Here is a 17,521-nt window from a genome sequence, read left to right as displayed (position 1 = left end):
AAAATGACAGATTGAGCTGCGCAGCTTCCAGACGTCCTGTCTATTGTGGTTAATAAGTCGTGTAGGTGAATGTATTATTACTGCGTCGGGGAAGCCTTGTAAACCAGAGGTCAGCCCATGCAGGAGGTATGCGTTAACTCCTCCCCTCGGCCTGTTACGTCCTCCCCCTCTCTCTCTGGAGCCAGCAGCAGCAGCAGCAGCACAGGAGCTGCCGTGCCTCGTCTCTCACGGAGGAGATCTCGAAAGCCGGAGCTAATTTAGCTAAACCCCATACAGCCATGGCAGAAAGCGCCGGCTTGGAAAACCACCGCATCAAGAGCTTTAAAAATAAAGGACGTGATGTCGAGGTGAGCCGACATATACATGCGCGTGTATATGAGATGAGTCGAGTTAGTTTTGCATTGGGAATGTTAGTCTTTGGGCCTCGTTGGGGAGCCTGGCCCCGGCTGCAGCTGCCAGCTAGCTAGCTTACGTGCTAGCTAGCACGTAAGCTATCGTCAAGATTTCGCCATCACAAGATTGGCCTATCTTGTTAACGTTGAATTCCCCCCGCAATTAAACGATTGTGAGGATCGTTGTGCAGCTAATACCAGTAGGTTACCAATATCCAGTAGTTAATATTTGTTAAGAGTAAGTAACATCATAGTTGGACCGTTGAAATTGGGGAGAATTACGGGCAGTATGTAGCTGTCAGTGCCAGCTAGCGTTCACTAGCTAGTCGGATGGACACACCGGTCTCGAGCGAGGCTGGGCCCGACCGGCACCCAAATCTTGACGTCTGCTGTGTTTCACAACCAGCAACACCACATGAATGTGTCATTATTAGTAAACCATCGTTTTTAGGTTGAACTGCAGGGTTGGTCCACATCCACCCTAACCAAACACTGCCCCTCCTTGTTAGCGTGCTAACGCTGTCAAGCAAACAGCTCGCATGTAGAGCCAGGTGAGCTACACTGAGCTGCTAGCTAAGCTAAGCCATTCAACTGGATGGTAACGATGCGGTGACCTGAGTGTTACTGTCTCACTTCATGTGAAAAACGGACCCGACTAACATGAATTTACGGTCATGAATTTACTGTTTAATTGGAATCCATCAGTGAGACTTGGCTAACATCGAGTTAGCAGTAATAATTATAACTTGGTCTATAATGTTATCTAATCTCTCAGTGGTTATACTTTAACTTGACATTGCTGTATTAACGTATCGGTGATGCATAATTGTTAGTTGCTTCACTGTCAAGTCGCATAGTACACCGGTGTACTATGTACCTGCTGTCCGATCTAAAACGCGACAGTGAAACGATGAGTACTACTGCATCATTCAACTAAAAAGTCAGATTTTAACCATTTTTTAACAGCATCTTGTCTGTAATTCCCATTGATATGATGACCAAACCATTTGTCAAAGGCTGTGTTCAGACGAGCCAAGAATGAAGGATTAAAAGAAGACGTCAAAGTATCAAATATCTAGACCCGTTGAGGTTATAGCATATAAATAATAATTAGTTATATGGGTAATGTATATACTATACCAACAAAGCTATGTTGAAAATGGCCCTCGTTTCGCCTTCAAATGCTTAAAAGAGCAGATTGATGCCCCATAGGTGGTTGTTTTGAAGCTTGGAGTGAGTAGGACAAGCACGTGGCTACTATGACAGACAGATTTTTGCCAAGTGCATTCCAGATGCTATTTCAGGCATCTCGGATGTCTGACCTGGGTCCCCTGAAGAGCCTCTGCATGATTTTGGGTTTTCCTATATGGATGAGTCAGACTACAGGAGGGGAGAACCAGTGCCAGTTTGGGTTTTATTTATTTAGGTCAGGCATAACGGATTGCTTTTCAATTTCTGACATCAGTAGGAGCAGCTTTGAATTGCAAAGCAGTAAAGTCTCACATGCTGCAGGCCGTAAGCTCCTTTCTCCTCCAGCATGTAATATAGAATGTGTTTATGGCTGAGATTTGTCAAGCATTTTACCCCGAAATATATCTTTCTTGTCTTTGCTGGTTTCATTAAGTTGTAGTTTATTGACTATGGGATTCAGCAATTTAGTATTTATTGGCTTATATTCTATGTTTTGGGAACAGTTCATATTTTGTGTACAGCAACCAACTACATTATGCAAGTTATGCCAATTAAAGTGGACTGTATTCATTCCTCTTGACATCCAGGCTGCATGATTGTATTTTGATGTTCTGCTGTCTGTTAGTTTTAAGGGACATTTTTTGGTTGTAGGTCAGTGTAGTGGCATTATTGTTTTGGAGTGCTTGGGAGACACCCCTCTGCTCCCCAGCCTCCTGAGTTATGACTGTCCCAGATTACGTAAGGGGCTATTTAGGAGAGCAATATGAACCTCTTCAAACAGTCACAAGATCTTAGACCATCTCAAACTGCTCAGGATGAATTGCAAACCCAACATTCTTTCCCTGCTTGTACTGTTTTTTTAAGTTGGTGGTGGTGTCTGTTCGGATTTGGTCATAGATTTATGTCTAAATTGGAAAAAATAGAGAAGTAATCTACTTGCCCCATGTTGTTGTTTAAAGTTTTGTCATTTTAAAATGTTTATAAGCTCCTAAAATACATTTTGTTATTAATCAAGTGTGTAATCTAATGGAAAATAGTATTTTATGAATTATTAGGTGATTTTATGTTCCCATGTAAAAACCCATGTCCTAGACCTGCTCTTAAAATATGTTTTACATTTTTATTTTTTTTTATTTTTTTTTCATTTATTTTTTTCTGTGTATGTAATTTATTTACCCTAGGGTCACATTGTGTTTTTTATGCTTTTAAATGTCTGCTCTGTTAAGCACTTTGTGATGTTATGTCTGTGAAAAGCGCTCTATCAATAAAATTCATTCATTCATGTAAAAGGCTTCAGTGTATATTTTCCACTGGTTGAATTTTTTAAATATGTCAAAATGTTTCTTTTTGTCTCTTTGATGCAGACTATGAGAAGACATCGGAATGAGGTGACTGTTGAGTTGAGAAAGGTAAGAAAATATGCACACACACACCACTTCAAAGTATTGTACATCTTTCTCAAAACCTAAACCAGTCGAGTGGGACTTGTGAAAACTGCAAATAACCTCAGACCCGGCAACCCTCAACATTTGTCAACAATATTTCTTGAAGTAAACCGGCTCAATGTTTAACATAGAATGGATCTATTGAGCATTTATGCATTTCTGTTGTTGAATCGCTTTAATTGTTGCACACTTTCTGTAATTTAATAGTGGAAACAAAGGTTTTTGGGGCCAGTCTTCTGGTTGAAATCGCTTGTCACAGCGGGAAACGATAGATTGTTCAAAAGATTTACAGGTAAACCGTAGAATTAGCTCAAACGGGGTTCAAGGAATTCAACTCGGCATGTGTTCTATTTGGCCAACACACAGTAGGTTGCTGAAAAAGTTGGGCCAGAATCAGGCTTTTATTAGGCTACCGTGTTTTTAGTTGATGGGCTGCACTCTCATAGTTCCAGTGCGGTGATGGAATTGAAAGAAAAGAAGAGCTACCAGTTTTTGGGCGTAGTGCTATTGTCTGTGTTGATTGTTGGAGCAAAACATGACCAAAGGGGGTGTGTACTTTTAAAAGACATGGTACAATGTAGGGCTGGGCGATATGGCCTAAAAAAAAAATCTCCGATTTTTTTACAAAAAATCCGATTCACGATTTAAATCGATTTTTTTCCCCCAAAATTTTTTGCAGATGACAGAAGCTGTTGAAAACAATTTTTTCTTTTATTTTGTGATGATTTAACCAAGTAGGTTGATAAAAATAAAGTGCAAACAAAACCTGAACATTGTAGAAAGGTGCCTGTAGTATACAAAAAGTATTTGGTCACTCTTTTGTTTGCCTGAATCATTTAAATATAAAATTAAATTAAACATAACATTAAATGGCATTAAATAGTAGCCTTCCATTGTAAACAACTGTGCAAATGTAACTTTTTACAGTAAGCTTTTCTAACTGAATACACTGATACAAACACAGCATGAAATAAAATGTATATGACCCTTTAACATTCACATTTTCAAAAGTGCAACATCTGATCTAACATCAACATAACATATTTTGCACAGTAAATAAGTGCATGTAAACAAAATCAAGTGCATTCACAACATAACCAACAGTATTAAACAGTAGTGCATGTTTTTTCTAAATATTTTTTGCCAGGAAGACAAGCCTGTCTACTACCTCTGGCTTCAGGCATGCACGGTGGCATGTAACAATGCCCCCCCCACACACTGAAAAGCCTCTCAGAGGGGGCACTTGTAGCTGGCACAGAGAGGTATTTCTTTGCTAAAGTACTTAGCCTTGGAAAGTTAAGTTGGTGACGCTTCCACCAGTCAAGTGGATCGGTGTCTGGGTCAACCTGCTGGACCACAGGTCAGTTGTTGCGGAGTAGAATGACATCCCCTCCAGCTCCGCAGAGATCCTTTGGCGTGTACTATTGTACAGCCGAGGCAAGGCAACGTCAGAAAAATGTTTACGGCTTGGTAGCACGTACCTGGGGTCCAAAGCTTTGAGAAGGTGAATAAACCCCGGCTTTTCCACGGTGTATATGGGCACCATATCTTTTGCGATATACATCGCGACTGCATCCGTGATGGCTTTCCACCGGGCACTCTTCTTCTCATGCGGAGTACAGTTGGTGAATGTCTCCAAAATGCTGGGTTGTTGTTGTGAGGTGGCGGCGGCGGCGGCCAGCAGTGAAGCTGCTGGCCGCCATTGTTTTAGTTTGTAAACAATGCGCGCGCACTCTACTACGGGAAAAAGGGGTGGGGGCGATTTTCTCGATTTTCAATAAAACACATCGCCTTAAAGCACACATTCGAATTAATCGATTAAATCGATTTATCGCCCAGCCCTAGTACAATGTGCAGTTTGTGCATGGGACATGTTTTTTTGTTGTTGTAGTTCTTTTTAAACGCACAGAAAGCGATACATGACTGGCCTCACTGGATGCTCCTATGTTGCACTGCAGATGTGAAATGGCAACACCACAGAATCGGAGGAAAAGGCCGTTTAGGCAACATTTTGGCACAACATAGATCTTAATCTTTTAACTTGACCGAAATGATGAAGGTCCAAAAATATCAAGTGGATAAGAATCAAATATTGATGTGTGGATGAAAATGTAACGAGATAATGAAGAATTGACATCATGCGTCTGCTGGATAGAATACGTATCATTCTGTTGAAGTTGCAAAAACACTCCTGCATGTACAGTGGTGTTACAGAGTGAAGCTTCTCTCACCTCGTAAATCAATCGTTTGCTGATTATGGTGCGTGTTCGGCCATTTAAAACAGTCGGTGTACTTGCGCACGTCCGACGCTTTAGTGCGTTCGCGCCTTTATTCTGCACCATGGGCTTAACATTTCTATTAAAATACCAACTTTCAGCTTGAATGTAAGGGGGTGTTTACATCTACCTGAGCTGAACACTGTAGGATTTGTCACATAGTTTGAGAGGATTTTCTTGGCAATCACTGATTGCTCAAGTCAATGACCTATAGACATCTAACCCCTGGTAGTACAAGTCATGTTTGATATTAATGTCATGTTGGTGAGTATAATCATTGAGTTTTGATGCAAACAAGTCAGCAGAGTCAGGAGTTGAACGTAGACTTCAGCATGTGATTTGCTGCATTGTCAGTCACTTGGAGACAGTGTGAGAAATTTCTTGCTGATACAAATGCATTTTCTGTAAACAAAAACTTACTTGGAAACGCGTTTAAAACACTCAGTGGTAGACTTTAAGTGAATCCTTGAGATGTTGCTTGGTAAGCCCTGGCACCTGGAGTCCAGCTGTGGGATTCTGTGTTTTCTATCACGTATTTAAATCATTGGAATAATTGTATTAAACACTTTGAATACAACTAAACAGCAGATGAATTGTAATTTAATTGTGTTGCGTTTATAATTTGCTGATGGGTCGGAGGTTGTTCTTATTTTCACACACAGTTGGAGGCTGATTTTGGTTTGTACCAGATGAATAGATAAGTCACATGTTAGCTGGGCTAAAAGTTTTTGTTCTCTTTGAATGTGATAGCTGATAACAGGAAGACCCATCGCAACTACCACCTTTTTTTACTTTCTTTAGAAATACAGCTCGAACACCATCAGTGTGGCTCATCCATCAAAAGGCCTCCTTAAGTAATGCTGCCGAGTTATAGAAGGGTGGAAATGTCCCAGATTCTAAGATGCATCGTGATTCGGACGTGGACCGCTCTGCATCGTTGTAGAGACATAATCGGAAGCTTTTGTTTCATTTGAGCTCAGTCTGACTGTTTACTGCGTTTTGCTGTCATTTACTGTCAAACATTCGTCTCTCCTCCTTCTCTGTGACACTGTGTGCGAGAAGCAGAGTGACGGCACTGGGTGGACCTCTAACTTGTTGCTCTCGCTGCCAATACTAGCTGCTCTTTTTCAACCATGTTGGACTTTAAAGAAAAGGTGCATGCAGGCTGAAATTCAACTGTGGTGTTGTTCTTTTGGGAGACGCAGTGACTTCAACCAGAGTAGAAGAGCTACGAGTATGAAAAGCATTTCCATACTCAGCATTTAGAAAGTGCACTTGTAAAGCGCTGCAGAAGGATTTATGTTTTGTCTGTGTAAGGTTTATGTAATAGGTGGCTCACACAGCTACTGCAATTGAAAAGAGGCCACTTTTTATATTGTAGTCTTTTTTTTGTTTAAAGAATAAAAAGGAGTTCAGATTTATTTTGCTGATTGTATTAATTGATGAGAAAGTAGCCATGTGCAGTCGTGAGAATGCAATACATTGAGATCATCTCAAGAATCTTTGTGCATTGGAATTGTTGACGGTCAAATCTTAATTGATGAAATCGTGAGGCCAGAGAAGATGCACATCACTATTGAGTCATACGATATCATTTGGAGTTGTTCCCCGTTAGCGTCCTGGAATAGGAAAGCCAGATGTTGTTTGTGGAAGAGGAAGCCCTCTGATTCCAGGAACTTTGTGCCCCACAAAATTATAGAAATTGAAATGAATCTTTTTGCTCAGTAAAAATGTCTTTTTGACAGCCCGTCACGGCACAAAAGTGACGGGCTGTCAAGAAAATGGTAGCGTGTGAACATCAAGTTGGATGTTGGACAGATTGACTTGCGTGTCTTGGTATGTGGCCATCTGATAAACAGAACTCAAGAGACTCCTGAGCGATGCGCTTCCAGGGAAAGCCTGAGAATAGTGATAAACAAGCACATAGAGCAGCCATCAGCACAGCCGGGGATCTCAAGCCGTAGAACGTCATTGCTGTGAAATACTGAGGTGGTCTCAAAGTCCATCACATTCCGTTTATCTGGATCAGAGCAGCAAGAAGCACTGCACTAGCTGATTAGTCATCAGTGACGCACATCAGCATGATGCACAGGAATGTAGGGCAAGGGATTCTCCTCCTACCACTGACTCAGGCGCACCGTGTATTGATGGGATGTGTGGGTCTGTATGTACATGTGCCCTCTTGTGTCCATGCTGAATGAGTGTGTGGTGAGCGGGTCAGAGGGTGAAGGGTCAGTGTCCTTCAAAGATGTGTGTTTGCTATGTGGACTAGCCTGCAGGCAGATTTCTCTGACTCACCCACTTAGGATGGTATTGCTGACGTGTAGGCTACGTTCCAAAAAGTCAAAGTTTGGGAAAGACGAATTGTTTTTTGAGGTAGGCCTAGATTCCCTTTAAGAATTCATGAATGCATCAACGAACACTTTCATGTCCTTCCCTCATTGCTTTTCTGTCTTTTTTCCCCCCTCTTGTCAGAACAAACGAGACGAACATCTACTGAAGAAGAGAAATGTCCCGCAGGAGGAGAGTCTGGAGGACTCTGATGTCGACTCGGACTTCAAAGGAGTAAGTGTTTGTGTGTGCTGGAGCGGGAGAGATTTAGTGAGACTGGACTGTCTGGATAACGGATCAGAAGGGTTCAAATCAAGTGTGCAGTGTGTTTATAATCCAAGCTGCATGTGATGTACACTAGAAACGGTAACAGTAATGATAAGATGTGTCTTTAGGGAAAGTTCTGTTTATACTGGGGTTTTCTCCCAAATAAAAGCTGGGTTTGAGCATCACAAATGTCTCCATCAGCCTCCATGGAATTAGTTTGGACAATCCCAAATACTAATATCTTAAAAATAAAGCTAATAAGATAATTGAAAGATAATTTGTAAAGATATGTTTTGTTATTTGTGCAAAAAACGAATTATTTTTATTTACTGGAGAGTAGGCTATGTACAAATATATCCACGTCTGTGGTCTCCAGAAAACTGCAAAACTCCCTCTCTTGCTGCTATGTCATTTCAGTGTTCTGGTTCCTCCATATATTTTACTATGCTGTATGTGGGAAGAGTGTAGCAATATGCTGCCCAAGATGAATTGATCTCCAAAGCCCTTGACTTTAGTGCAGCCGTAGAGAGACGTAGCTTCATCAAAATACCACTTGATGCTGAAACAAGCTGGCCTGGGAGGTGGGGGGGGACTTCAATGCTTTGTTCTTGCAGGCCTATTGGAGGTTCAGAGTCACAAGCAAAAGACTTCAGGGAAACGAGAGGGAGCAGCTCATTGTAATGTCCTTCATCCATTTCAGCTGACGGCCGCCAATCGTTTTGCATAATGCTGATTTTCATGTCGTACGTCAAGGTGCTGTGGGGAAAGCTGCTTAAGTCTCAATATAGACGTGTAAACAAAATACACATTTACATAAGTTAAACATGTTATGTAAAGTGTGTTAATCAAGGCTCAGCAGGCTGACCGTGCTAATATTCCTCCTACATTTCTCTTTGTTCAGCAAAACATTACGCTTGATGCCATCTTGCAGGTAAGAGTTCATTCAAGTTTTCCTGTTGTGAATTTGCAATTCCCAAATGTACCTCGAATAGATCTAAACTGTTTGATTACCCTGCACTTACATTCATCATGGCCTTCGCTCCTTGTCACTGCAGAACGCTACCAGTGATAATGCAGTTGTCCAGCTCAGTGCTGTCCAGGCAGCCAGGTGAGTGACTGAACAACACATTCACACACTCGTCAACTTTTTAAAAAACATTTTTTAATGCGTATATGAAGTTCTTAAGGATTTCTTCTTCTTGCTCTTTGTCAGAAAACTGCTCTCAAGTGACAGAAACCCTCCGATCGACGACTTGATAAAGTCTGGGATCCTCCCCATTTTAGTCAAATGCCTGGAAAGAGACGACAAGTAAGTCTCCCAAAACGGTTTGTGTTTGTCTTCAGTGTTGTTTTCTCTGTGCTGTGAGGAACTGAGTGTTCTAGCTGCTTGGCCTGCAGACCGCTGTGATGGATTACTGACGCTACTACATCAAGCCTTTGCCCCAACAGAGGCTTTGTGCACGTTCCACTGTGCCCACACGTGAGTGTGTGTCGAAGCACGCAGGGCAGTTGGCTCGTCCTCTCAGTCCAGTCCGAGCCAAATATAACCGCATTCCTGTCTCTCGGAGTCCCACAATTCCCAGGACCTTGTGTTCACTGAGAGGGGGGGATGGGTGGAGGGGGAGGGGGGGATGAATAGTTGTGGTGGAAGAATTTGTAAGGACCTACCATGGCAGATAGCATCATATTAGCACGGAGCATCATATTAGCACGGAGCATCATATTAGCACGGAGCATCATATTAGCACGGAGCATCATATTAGCACGGAGCACCATCCGATATTGGCTGGTTACATTACAAATGTCACCACGCCCTGTTTACTGCTTTACATCGCTCGATCCAAAACACGGCTTGTTACCCGATGAAGTGTTCAGTGGAACAGACACACTTAACACCCGTTGCCATGATTTACCAGCATTCGGCTGGTGGGCGGTGTGAGGATCATCTGTGATTGTGTGATTTCTAATATGTTGCATGAATTCTTCTTAAAATCACGTCATGACGCTTTTCCTTTTTGAGCACAGCACCAGTTCACCAAACTGCTAGATATCCAGACCACTGATCTGGTGTCTGATGTATTATTATATGTATGTAGAATGGAAACTTCACATCAATATTCAGCATTATCATTATTCTCCTCTTTTCTGTCCCCGCTCCTCTGTGGAAACTAGCTGAGCTTTCTTTACGTCTTTAACTCGTTGACTGACTGGTTTGGTTTACCTTGTCCTGCAGCCCGTCTCTTCAGTTTGAGGCAGCTTGGGCTCTGACCAACATTGCCTCTGGGACATCGGCACAGACTCAGGCTGTGGTTAAATCCAGTAAGTTGACCCCACATTCCGTCTTCCTGCAGTCTGTTTGTCTACCGTCTGCAATCTGCCGAGCTAGCCTGTTTGGTTTTCACTCAACGAGGCAGCCAGTCATTTCTTTGGGGGATTTTGTGTTTATTCGAGAACTGTACTCTTATTTTGAAACTAAGCCAACATGACCGTCTCTGTAACAGCCAGCTAGTCACATGACTGCTGATCATGGTTTCCACCGAAGATGCTCCAGAACAAACTCATCACAATAATTCAAGGCAATAATTCTCTGAGTGGACGTTAGTCGGCTGGCTTTAATTGGCATGTTTACGTTGGCTACCAGGAAGGAGTCTTTTGGTATTGAATAGACAATTTTCCTCTGCAATGTTTTTGCTACTTAGCTTTGGTTTCAGTTATTAGGAGTTGGGACACAGTCACAGAGTTGTGTTTATTTCATTTTGCTTTTCCTTTGAGGTTGACAGTCCGCCATCATGGGCAAGTGTTTGATCCATTGATGTTTGTGTGTCCAGATGCAGTGCCCCTGTTCCTGCGACTGCTACACTCTCCCCACCAGAACGTATGTGAGCAGGCTGTATGGGCTTTAGGAAACATTATAGGTACGGTATGCGTTTGTGTGTATATACTGCTAGGAAGCAGCTGTGAGAGTCATGTTGACCTCTGCCCTTTGCCTGCCCAGGTGATGGTCCACAGTGCAGGGATTATGTCATCTCCCTGGGCGTGGTCAAGCCCCTGCTTTCTTTCATCAACCCATCCATCCCCATCACCTTCCTCCGCAATGTCACCTGGGTCATTGTTAACCTCTGCCGCAACAAGGATCCACCACCACCTATGGAAACTGTGCAAGAGGTGGGGGTGTGTGTGTGTGTGTGTGTGCGCAGGCTGTCGTGTGCCAGACAGATGGATATGTTGCTCTGCTGCTGAGTCACACAGTTTGTGTTGCGCCTTTTCAGTATCCAAATCAGCCTCGTCACCAAGGGGAATTTCTGACTATAAAGATCCTGATGCGACATTTGAAGTCTGGATTTGACAGCTGTTCTCTTTGTGATTCATTTTTTTGGTGTTTTCACTCTGCCCTGTTTTTGCCTTCATCTGATCCACCGATTCCTCTGCCTACATCCAACCCACTCACAACCTACTTCTCTTTCCCCACAGATTTTGCCCGCCCTCTGTGTGCTAATATATCACACCGATATAAATGTAAGTATCGGAGCAGATTGTCATTTTGTCTTTACTGATTTCCATCGATTGTACTGAACGATGGCTTGCTTCGTGCTGCTTTACGAGTCTCTCGTGTCTGTATGTTTAGATCCTCGTAGACACGGTGTGGGCTCTGTCCTATCTGACGGACGGAGGCAACGAGCAGATCCAGATGGTCATTGATTCTGGAGTCGTTCCGTTTCTTGTGCCGCTCCTCAGCCATCAGGAGGTCAAAGTTCAGGTGAGACTTGGATTGAATTCTCTCGTCTTTGGCTTTTCATCTACAGTGAGATGAACATTTCCTCAATGAAATAATCAGCAAAGCAATCTCAAGTTTTTCTCTCCTTTGTCTTTAAACTGCAGACGGCAGCTCTGAGGGCAGTGGGGAACATCGTGACGGGGACAGACGAGCAGACACAGGTTGTGCTCAACTGTGACGTCCTCTCACACTTCCCCAACCTGCTCACACACCCGAAAGAAAAGATCAACAAGGTATCACAGCCACAGCCTTCGTGTTGTTGTTATTATTTTGTAAGTCTGTTTCTGAGGGCTCAGTATGGAAGTTAAAGTGTCTCCGCCATTGATTTGCAGTGAGGCTCATGACATTTACGAGCGCTATCTATTTTCCTGTCAGGAAGTGTAATATATCTGCTGCAGGTTTGTTATTGTATGTGTTCCCTTACTTATTCAGAGTTAGTAGGTTCTTTTGTTCATTTGTTTTTAATAATCTCTCTCTCTATCTCTATCTCTATCTCTATCTCTATATATTTATATTTTACCCTGATTGCATGGGAGCTGATTTAATTGTGAAGTGTAACACGTATGGAATTGGAAGGCAACACTGGCGTTATAATAAAAAAAGAGTGTTTGTGTGGAAGGAAGGAAGATAAAGAGCCGGTTCTGAGCATTTGTGACTCGTCTGTTTGCAGGAAGCAGTCTGGTTCCTTTCCAACATCACAGCTGGGAACCAGCAGCAGGTCCAAGCTGTGATCGATGCTGGACTGATTCCCATGATCATTCACCAACTGGCCAAGGTTTGTGCTTGGTGGGAGAAGAGAAAACGAGTCCCTTAAGCTTTATCGCCTCGATTCTTTAGATTCATTTTTCACAACACAGAAGGTTGGCATCGACTGTATGTGTTCAGCTGCATTGACACGTTCCCTGTTTTGTAGCCAGAGAAGCAAAAACAATTCTTGATGAGAATTAATTGACTGCAAATGTGGCCTGTGCTTTAGAACAGACCTGCTATGTGCACGTCTTACTGACAGCCGGTCTCTCCGCAGGGCGACTTTGGTACACAGAAGGAGGCGGCGTGGGCCATCAGCAACCTCACCATCAGTGGGAGGAAAGACCAGGTGAGCCGTCCTTTGGGACCAGTGATACAGAAACCTGGAGCTCGTTTGAATTCATCGACTGCAAATGTGTTTTTATCTAAACTGCAGAAAGCCGATGTAGCATGTGAGTCAGTCGTATCATATTCCATCATGTAGTAAGTAAATGTTTACCTCACCGGTTCATACTTCTTAAAGTGGCAGAAATGTCCCCGTTGTTGAAGGATGACACTCGGTGAAGTTGATTTTGTAACGGGGCGTGTTCCCCACGTGTACCTGTGTTGTAATCTTGTATGGATGTGGTATGTGTGGGTTTGTGTAGGTGGAGTTCCTGGTGGAGCAGAACGTAATCCCTCCTTTCTGTAACCTGCTGTCGGTGAAAGACTCCCAGGTGGTGCAGGTTGTCCTGGACGGCCTGAAGAATATCCTCATCATGGCGGGAGATGAAGCGAGCACCATCGCCGAGATCATAGAGGAGTGTGGAGGTCTGTATCTGGCTGATGGGTTCAGTCGGCTCTCTTCTTTTAATCGTCTCATAAGTTGAAGTTTTTTAGTTTTTTTTAATTAGGAAACATTTATCTAAGTTGTTTTTGTTTTTTTCTCACAAACTGCATTTCTTGGTATATCATCTTATCTGGCAAACGAGTGCCTATTCTGACCGCCTCCTTGATTGCATAATTGAACTGTACATGTTCCTGCCAGTATTCATGTTCTTAATGACAGAGGGAATGTTGTCATTGTTTTGGTTTTTCAGGTTTGGAGAAGATTGAAAATCTGCAGCAGCACGAGAACGAGGATATCTACAAACTGGCCTTCGAGATTATCGATCAGTACTTTTCAGGAGATGATGTAAGTTTATCACCAGTGGGTTTTTGGTTTTTCCTGCTGAGTCAACAACTTGCTCTGCTGTGATCTCACAGAATCTGTCCTTTTCAGATTGATGAAGATGCCAGCTTGATCCCTGACACAACTCAAGGAGGGACCTTCAACTTTGATCCAGCTTCCAACATGCAAACGAAGGAGTTTAATTTCTAAAAGCCAAGATGTTTTGGTTCAACCAGCTGCACGGGTACTCTGTAATCACCCCAGACATTCATCCATCTCTCCTCCAACCTGGCAACCTGGTACCCGAAGGATATACTTAGCATCACTTCAACATGGAAACTCACCACTGAAGGATCTACCCACCTCTGCACTGCGGGATGTTTTTTTTGTTTCTGTTTTTGTTAATGGTCATCCTTCACCGAGCACGGCAACCCTACACAGGAGTCCTGGTCATTCAACAGGCACCACCACCATCTGGCAACCTGCACCAGGAGGGCTGCCTCTATTGTCTGCCGGTGCGGTGTCTAAATATCACACAGAAATACAACCGGAAGGAAGAAAAAGCCTTCAAATGTCAAGTTTTCACAAAGACAAAAACACGAGCAGATTTTCAGACACAAACTTGCACGCACACAGACACACACTTTTTGACACTTAGAATTTGTGTGCATACTTCTGTTGGAAGCCATCATATCACTTATGGGGAAGAAATACTGCTGTTTGTTTGTGGTTTATTTTTGTGCTTTCCCTCCCCTGGATTGTCCTCGAGTGTTACTTCACCTACGCGCACACTGACATACAAGTACACACATTGGCACACTTTAGTCACACTGATTCCCGATGGCCGGGCACCCCAATAACCCTCTCTCACCCAGTTGAAAGAGTTAATCCCAGCGCTCAGCCATGGGTAACCACGGACCCCCGCTGCCCTCCCAGGAGAGTCCTGGGGCAGGTGGAGGAGGAGGAGGAGGAGGGGGGCAAGAAAAAGAGGACTCCGTGGCAAACTGACTGACGGGACTTCTGACTCACTGACGTCACTTTTTTTAATGTGACATCTGTTGAATTATCAAGCTTAATGTTTGTTTTAAAAAAAAGAAATTATAAAAATGTGAAGAAAATGCCATAATTATTTCTTTCAAACCCTACAACTGTAAAACCTGCTAACTGCTTCCGATTCAGCAGAGCGACAACAATTTAGGATTTTTTTGGTTTTACGGATGTGACTCCCTGTCACGGGAGGAGGAGGAGGAGGAGGAGGAGGAGCAGCAGGAGGAGGAAGAAGAGGAGGCACCTTTAGGTGAAGACGCAGAGACTTAAGAGAAGAGCAACATGTCAGCTGTAGCGTTTTCCACTCTACAGGACATCCACTTGTGCAGCATGAGCTCGGTCACGTCCTGTGATCCAGTGCTTGCTCGGGACTCCCCTGTAATGTGAAACCTTTGGGGGGGGGGGGGGCTTACAAAAAACCGTCAGGCTAAAATCGACCCCAAATTGCTTATCTGACCTTTTGAGCTTATTTTTAAATATTTGAAATTCTCTCGTGAAACAAATATTTTGGGTTCATGTTTCAACTTCCTCTGGTTGAGTCGGTGGAGCTTCCATAATGTCCGTTTTTTTTATTAATTTAACTTTTCTTCAGCCTTATGCACACGTCTGAGACGACGCATTGATGTCTGCAGAAAGGGACCGACACTCATCGAAGACTCGACTTGTGGAACGAGCACCGGTCCTGGTTACAGTACTTAACTGCTTTTTTCGATGAAGAGGTCACATGTCATCACTCAATTTGAATAATTGTACAAAATCAAAAGTGATGTGAATCTCTCCTTGCCGTCTAATGAATATATGAATATATTTACATAAAGCCTGTACAAAGCTGCTGCAGCTGACAGTCGTTGGATAGACGATAACTTCACTGTCACAGATGGCTCGGGAGGTTTGTTTTGTTGAAGCAATATTTCGTTTGGTTCAATGTTTTTATTTTTGACTTGCATATGTATTGTGATGACATGCTGATGAATTGGAACAGGCTGTTTGCCCCCTGTGTGTCTCTCGCGTCGTAGTGGTGACGGGCTGTTTTAAGACGTGCCGTCCCATGTCCCAGTTGGTGTGCGGGTTCACGGTGCCAAACCTTGAACCCGACCCTAAGTCCTGGTCTGGAAGACTTTATGGTCCTCTGGTTGGCTGCTAACTACTGAGAGGGGGTCACACTGGGGTTTTAAATATCGGGTGGGGTTGTTATGAGCAGCCCAGGCTTGTTTTTGGGACTAGCTGTTTATTACTGAACAAAACTATAGAGAGGGTGTACAGTCATGAACTAGCAGACTAGACCGAGCCACTTTAAAGATTTACAATTTATTTGCCTTGTATCTGAATTGGATACAAGCTTATGTTTGTTGCAAGATTTTTACTTGCCAATGAAAAGTTGTTTTAAATAAAATAATAGGAGAAAAAGCAACAGACAGCGTTTTGGCCTCTGATTGTTTATATCTTTTTATAAATTTTAGATTGAATTTCTCTCTTTAAGGTGGCTCATTGATTCTTTCAACTCTTGTGCATATTAAAGACAAGAATGAGTTGAAAATCATTGTGCCTTTTGTTTTTCATTTCAACTAAAACTGGGTTTTATTGAATAGAAACAATTCTTTGAGCAACTGGAGGATTTTGAAACGGGACATCCGGTAATACGTGGCCTCCCTGTTGTGGAGTTTGCCATAAGGGAATGCTCAATGCTACTCTCTGCTGAGTTACTGCTCCCCTCCGATTTAATTCACTGAACATTGTAACATACATTTCCTCCCACTCACTTACCCCCCCCCCCCCCCCCCCCCCCCACCCACTAAACACCACAAATCACCTTTGCCATACTTCAGTCAGGGGATTTGGTCTCCTCATCTCACCCTCAGGACATGATCTGTGTTTCTGATCCTAACCAAAATAAACTTGCTGTTTAGCCGTTGGATCCTCCGTGCTTTCAAGTGTTGTGATTGACATACGGCTCGTCACGTTCAGGGTGGGTGAGTGGGAATGTGAAAGAAGCTTTTAGCGGGGATGCTTTTCCAGCATTTGTGAGTTCGGAGGAACACCCTTTTCCCCTTCAGCTCAAAGGTTTTTATGCTCCTGAATTTGCTTTCACTTCTCCACGGGTTCGGGTTAAAATCGACCATCTTATCCTGTCCAACATAAATGTTAGGTACCCGTACTATTGTTCTTCTGTGGCGCATCCTTTACACTTGAGGTGAGATCTATGAGCATCTACTAACGGGGCCGTTTGCTGTGCGACTCTTCTCTTTCTTCTGGTGATGGTTGTGATTTGACTCGACACCCTGTATCTGTGAGGCTGCACAGGTCACTCCATGGCAGATTTGGTGCTAAAGATTAGGTTACAGTGGACATTTCAACTGTTTGTTTTGTAAATGCCACAGTTTTCCGTACCGTGTGGGTGTTGGAGAACACATTGACGCAGGGGCAACTCACCCTGCCTTTGGGTTTATTGGAAAGTCTAACAAATGTACAAACTAATAAGATAATGTGCCTCCAAGTGGAACACAAGCGCTGCGTGACACAGATCCAGATTCCCCAGGCTCCAGGTTTATCGTGCAGCAATTTGATTGGTTGCATCTTTGACCGTAATATGAGATAGATACCAATGCAAGATGTAAACTAAAGTGTGAAGGCAGCTCCCGGATTTTTACCGAATCATTAGGTCCTGTTTCATAAAAGAAAATCCAATTTTGAATAGCTGATTTCATGCCTACAGTGTGGAAATTCCCAAAATAAACTTTTTATTGAATTACCTCAAACTAACATGGCAAAGCTGTGGTGGGATGTTACTGCATCAGATGAGCTGTGAGTTGAGATTGGAAGTTCATTCATTGAATTTAGCAATTTAAACTTCCAACATGGATGAGAAGTCTTATTGAAGTACAATTCGATGACAACTGAGC

The 17,521-nt window shown here is 43.1% G+C and overlaps 1 protein-coding gene across 1 annotated transcript; it reads left to right on the top strand.

The window, feature by feature from the left end:
- The first annotated feature begins 203 nt into the window (after window positions 1-203).
- Window positions 204-16,032, top strand: kpna3 (karyopherin alpha 3 (importin alpha 4)). The gene is made up of 17 exons (XM_079277090.1): window positions 204-347; window positions 2,948-2,992; window positions 7,780-7,869; window positions 8,804-8,833; window positions 8,958-9,010; window positions 9,116-9,211; window positions 10,136-10,221; window positions 10,731-10,817; window positions 10,898-11,067; window positions 11,374-11,418; window positions 11,528-11,659; window positions 11,782-11,910; window positions 12,348-12,452; window positions 12,702-12,773; window positions 13,072-13,234; window positions 13,504-13,598; window positions 13,686-16,032. The coding sequence occupies exons 1-17, from the start codon at window positions 279-281 to the stop codon at window positions 13,782-13,784; spliced, it is 1,566 nt and encodes a 521-aa protein (XP_079133216.1). The 5' UTR covers window positions 204-278; the 3' UTR covers window positions 13,785-16,032.
- The last annotated feature ends 1,489 nt before the right edge of the window (window positions 16,033-17,521 follow it).

Source organism: Melanostigma gelatinosum (assembly GCF_949748355.1).
Source record: "Melanostigma gelatinosum genome assembly, chromosome: 10".
NCBI lineage: Eukaryota > Metazoa > Chordata > Actinopteri > Perciformes > Zoarcidae > Melanostigma > Melanostigma gelatinosum.
The sequence above is the reverse complement of the archived record's forward strand: the minus strand, read 5'-3'. Positions and strand labels throughout refer to the sequence as shown.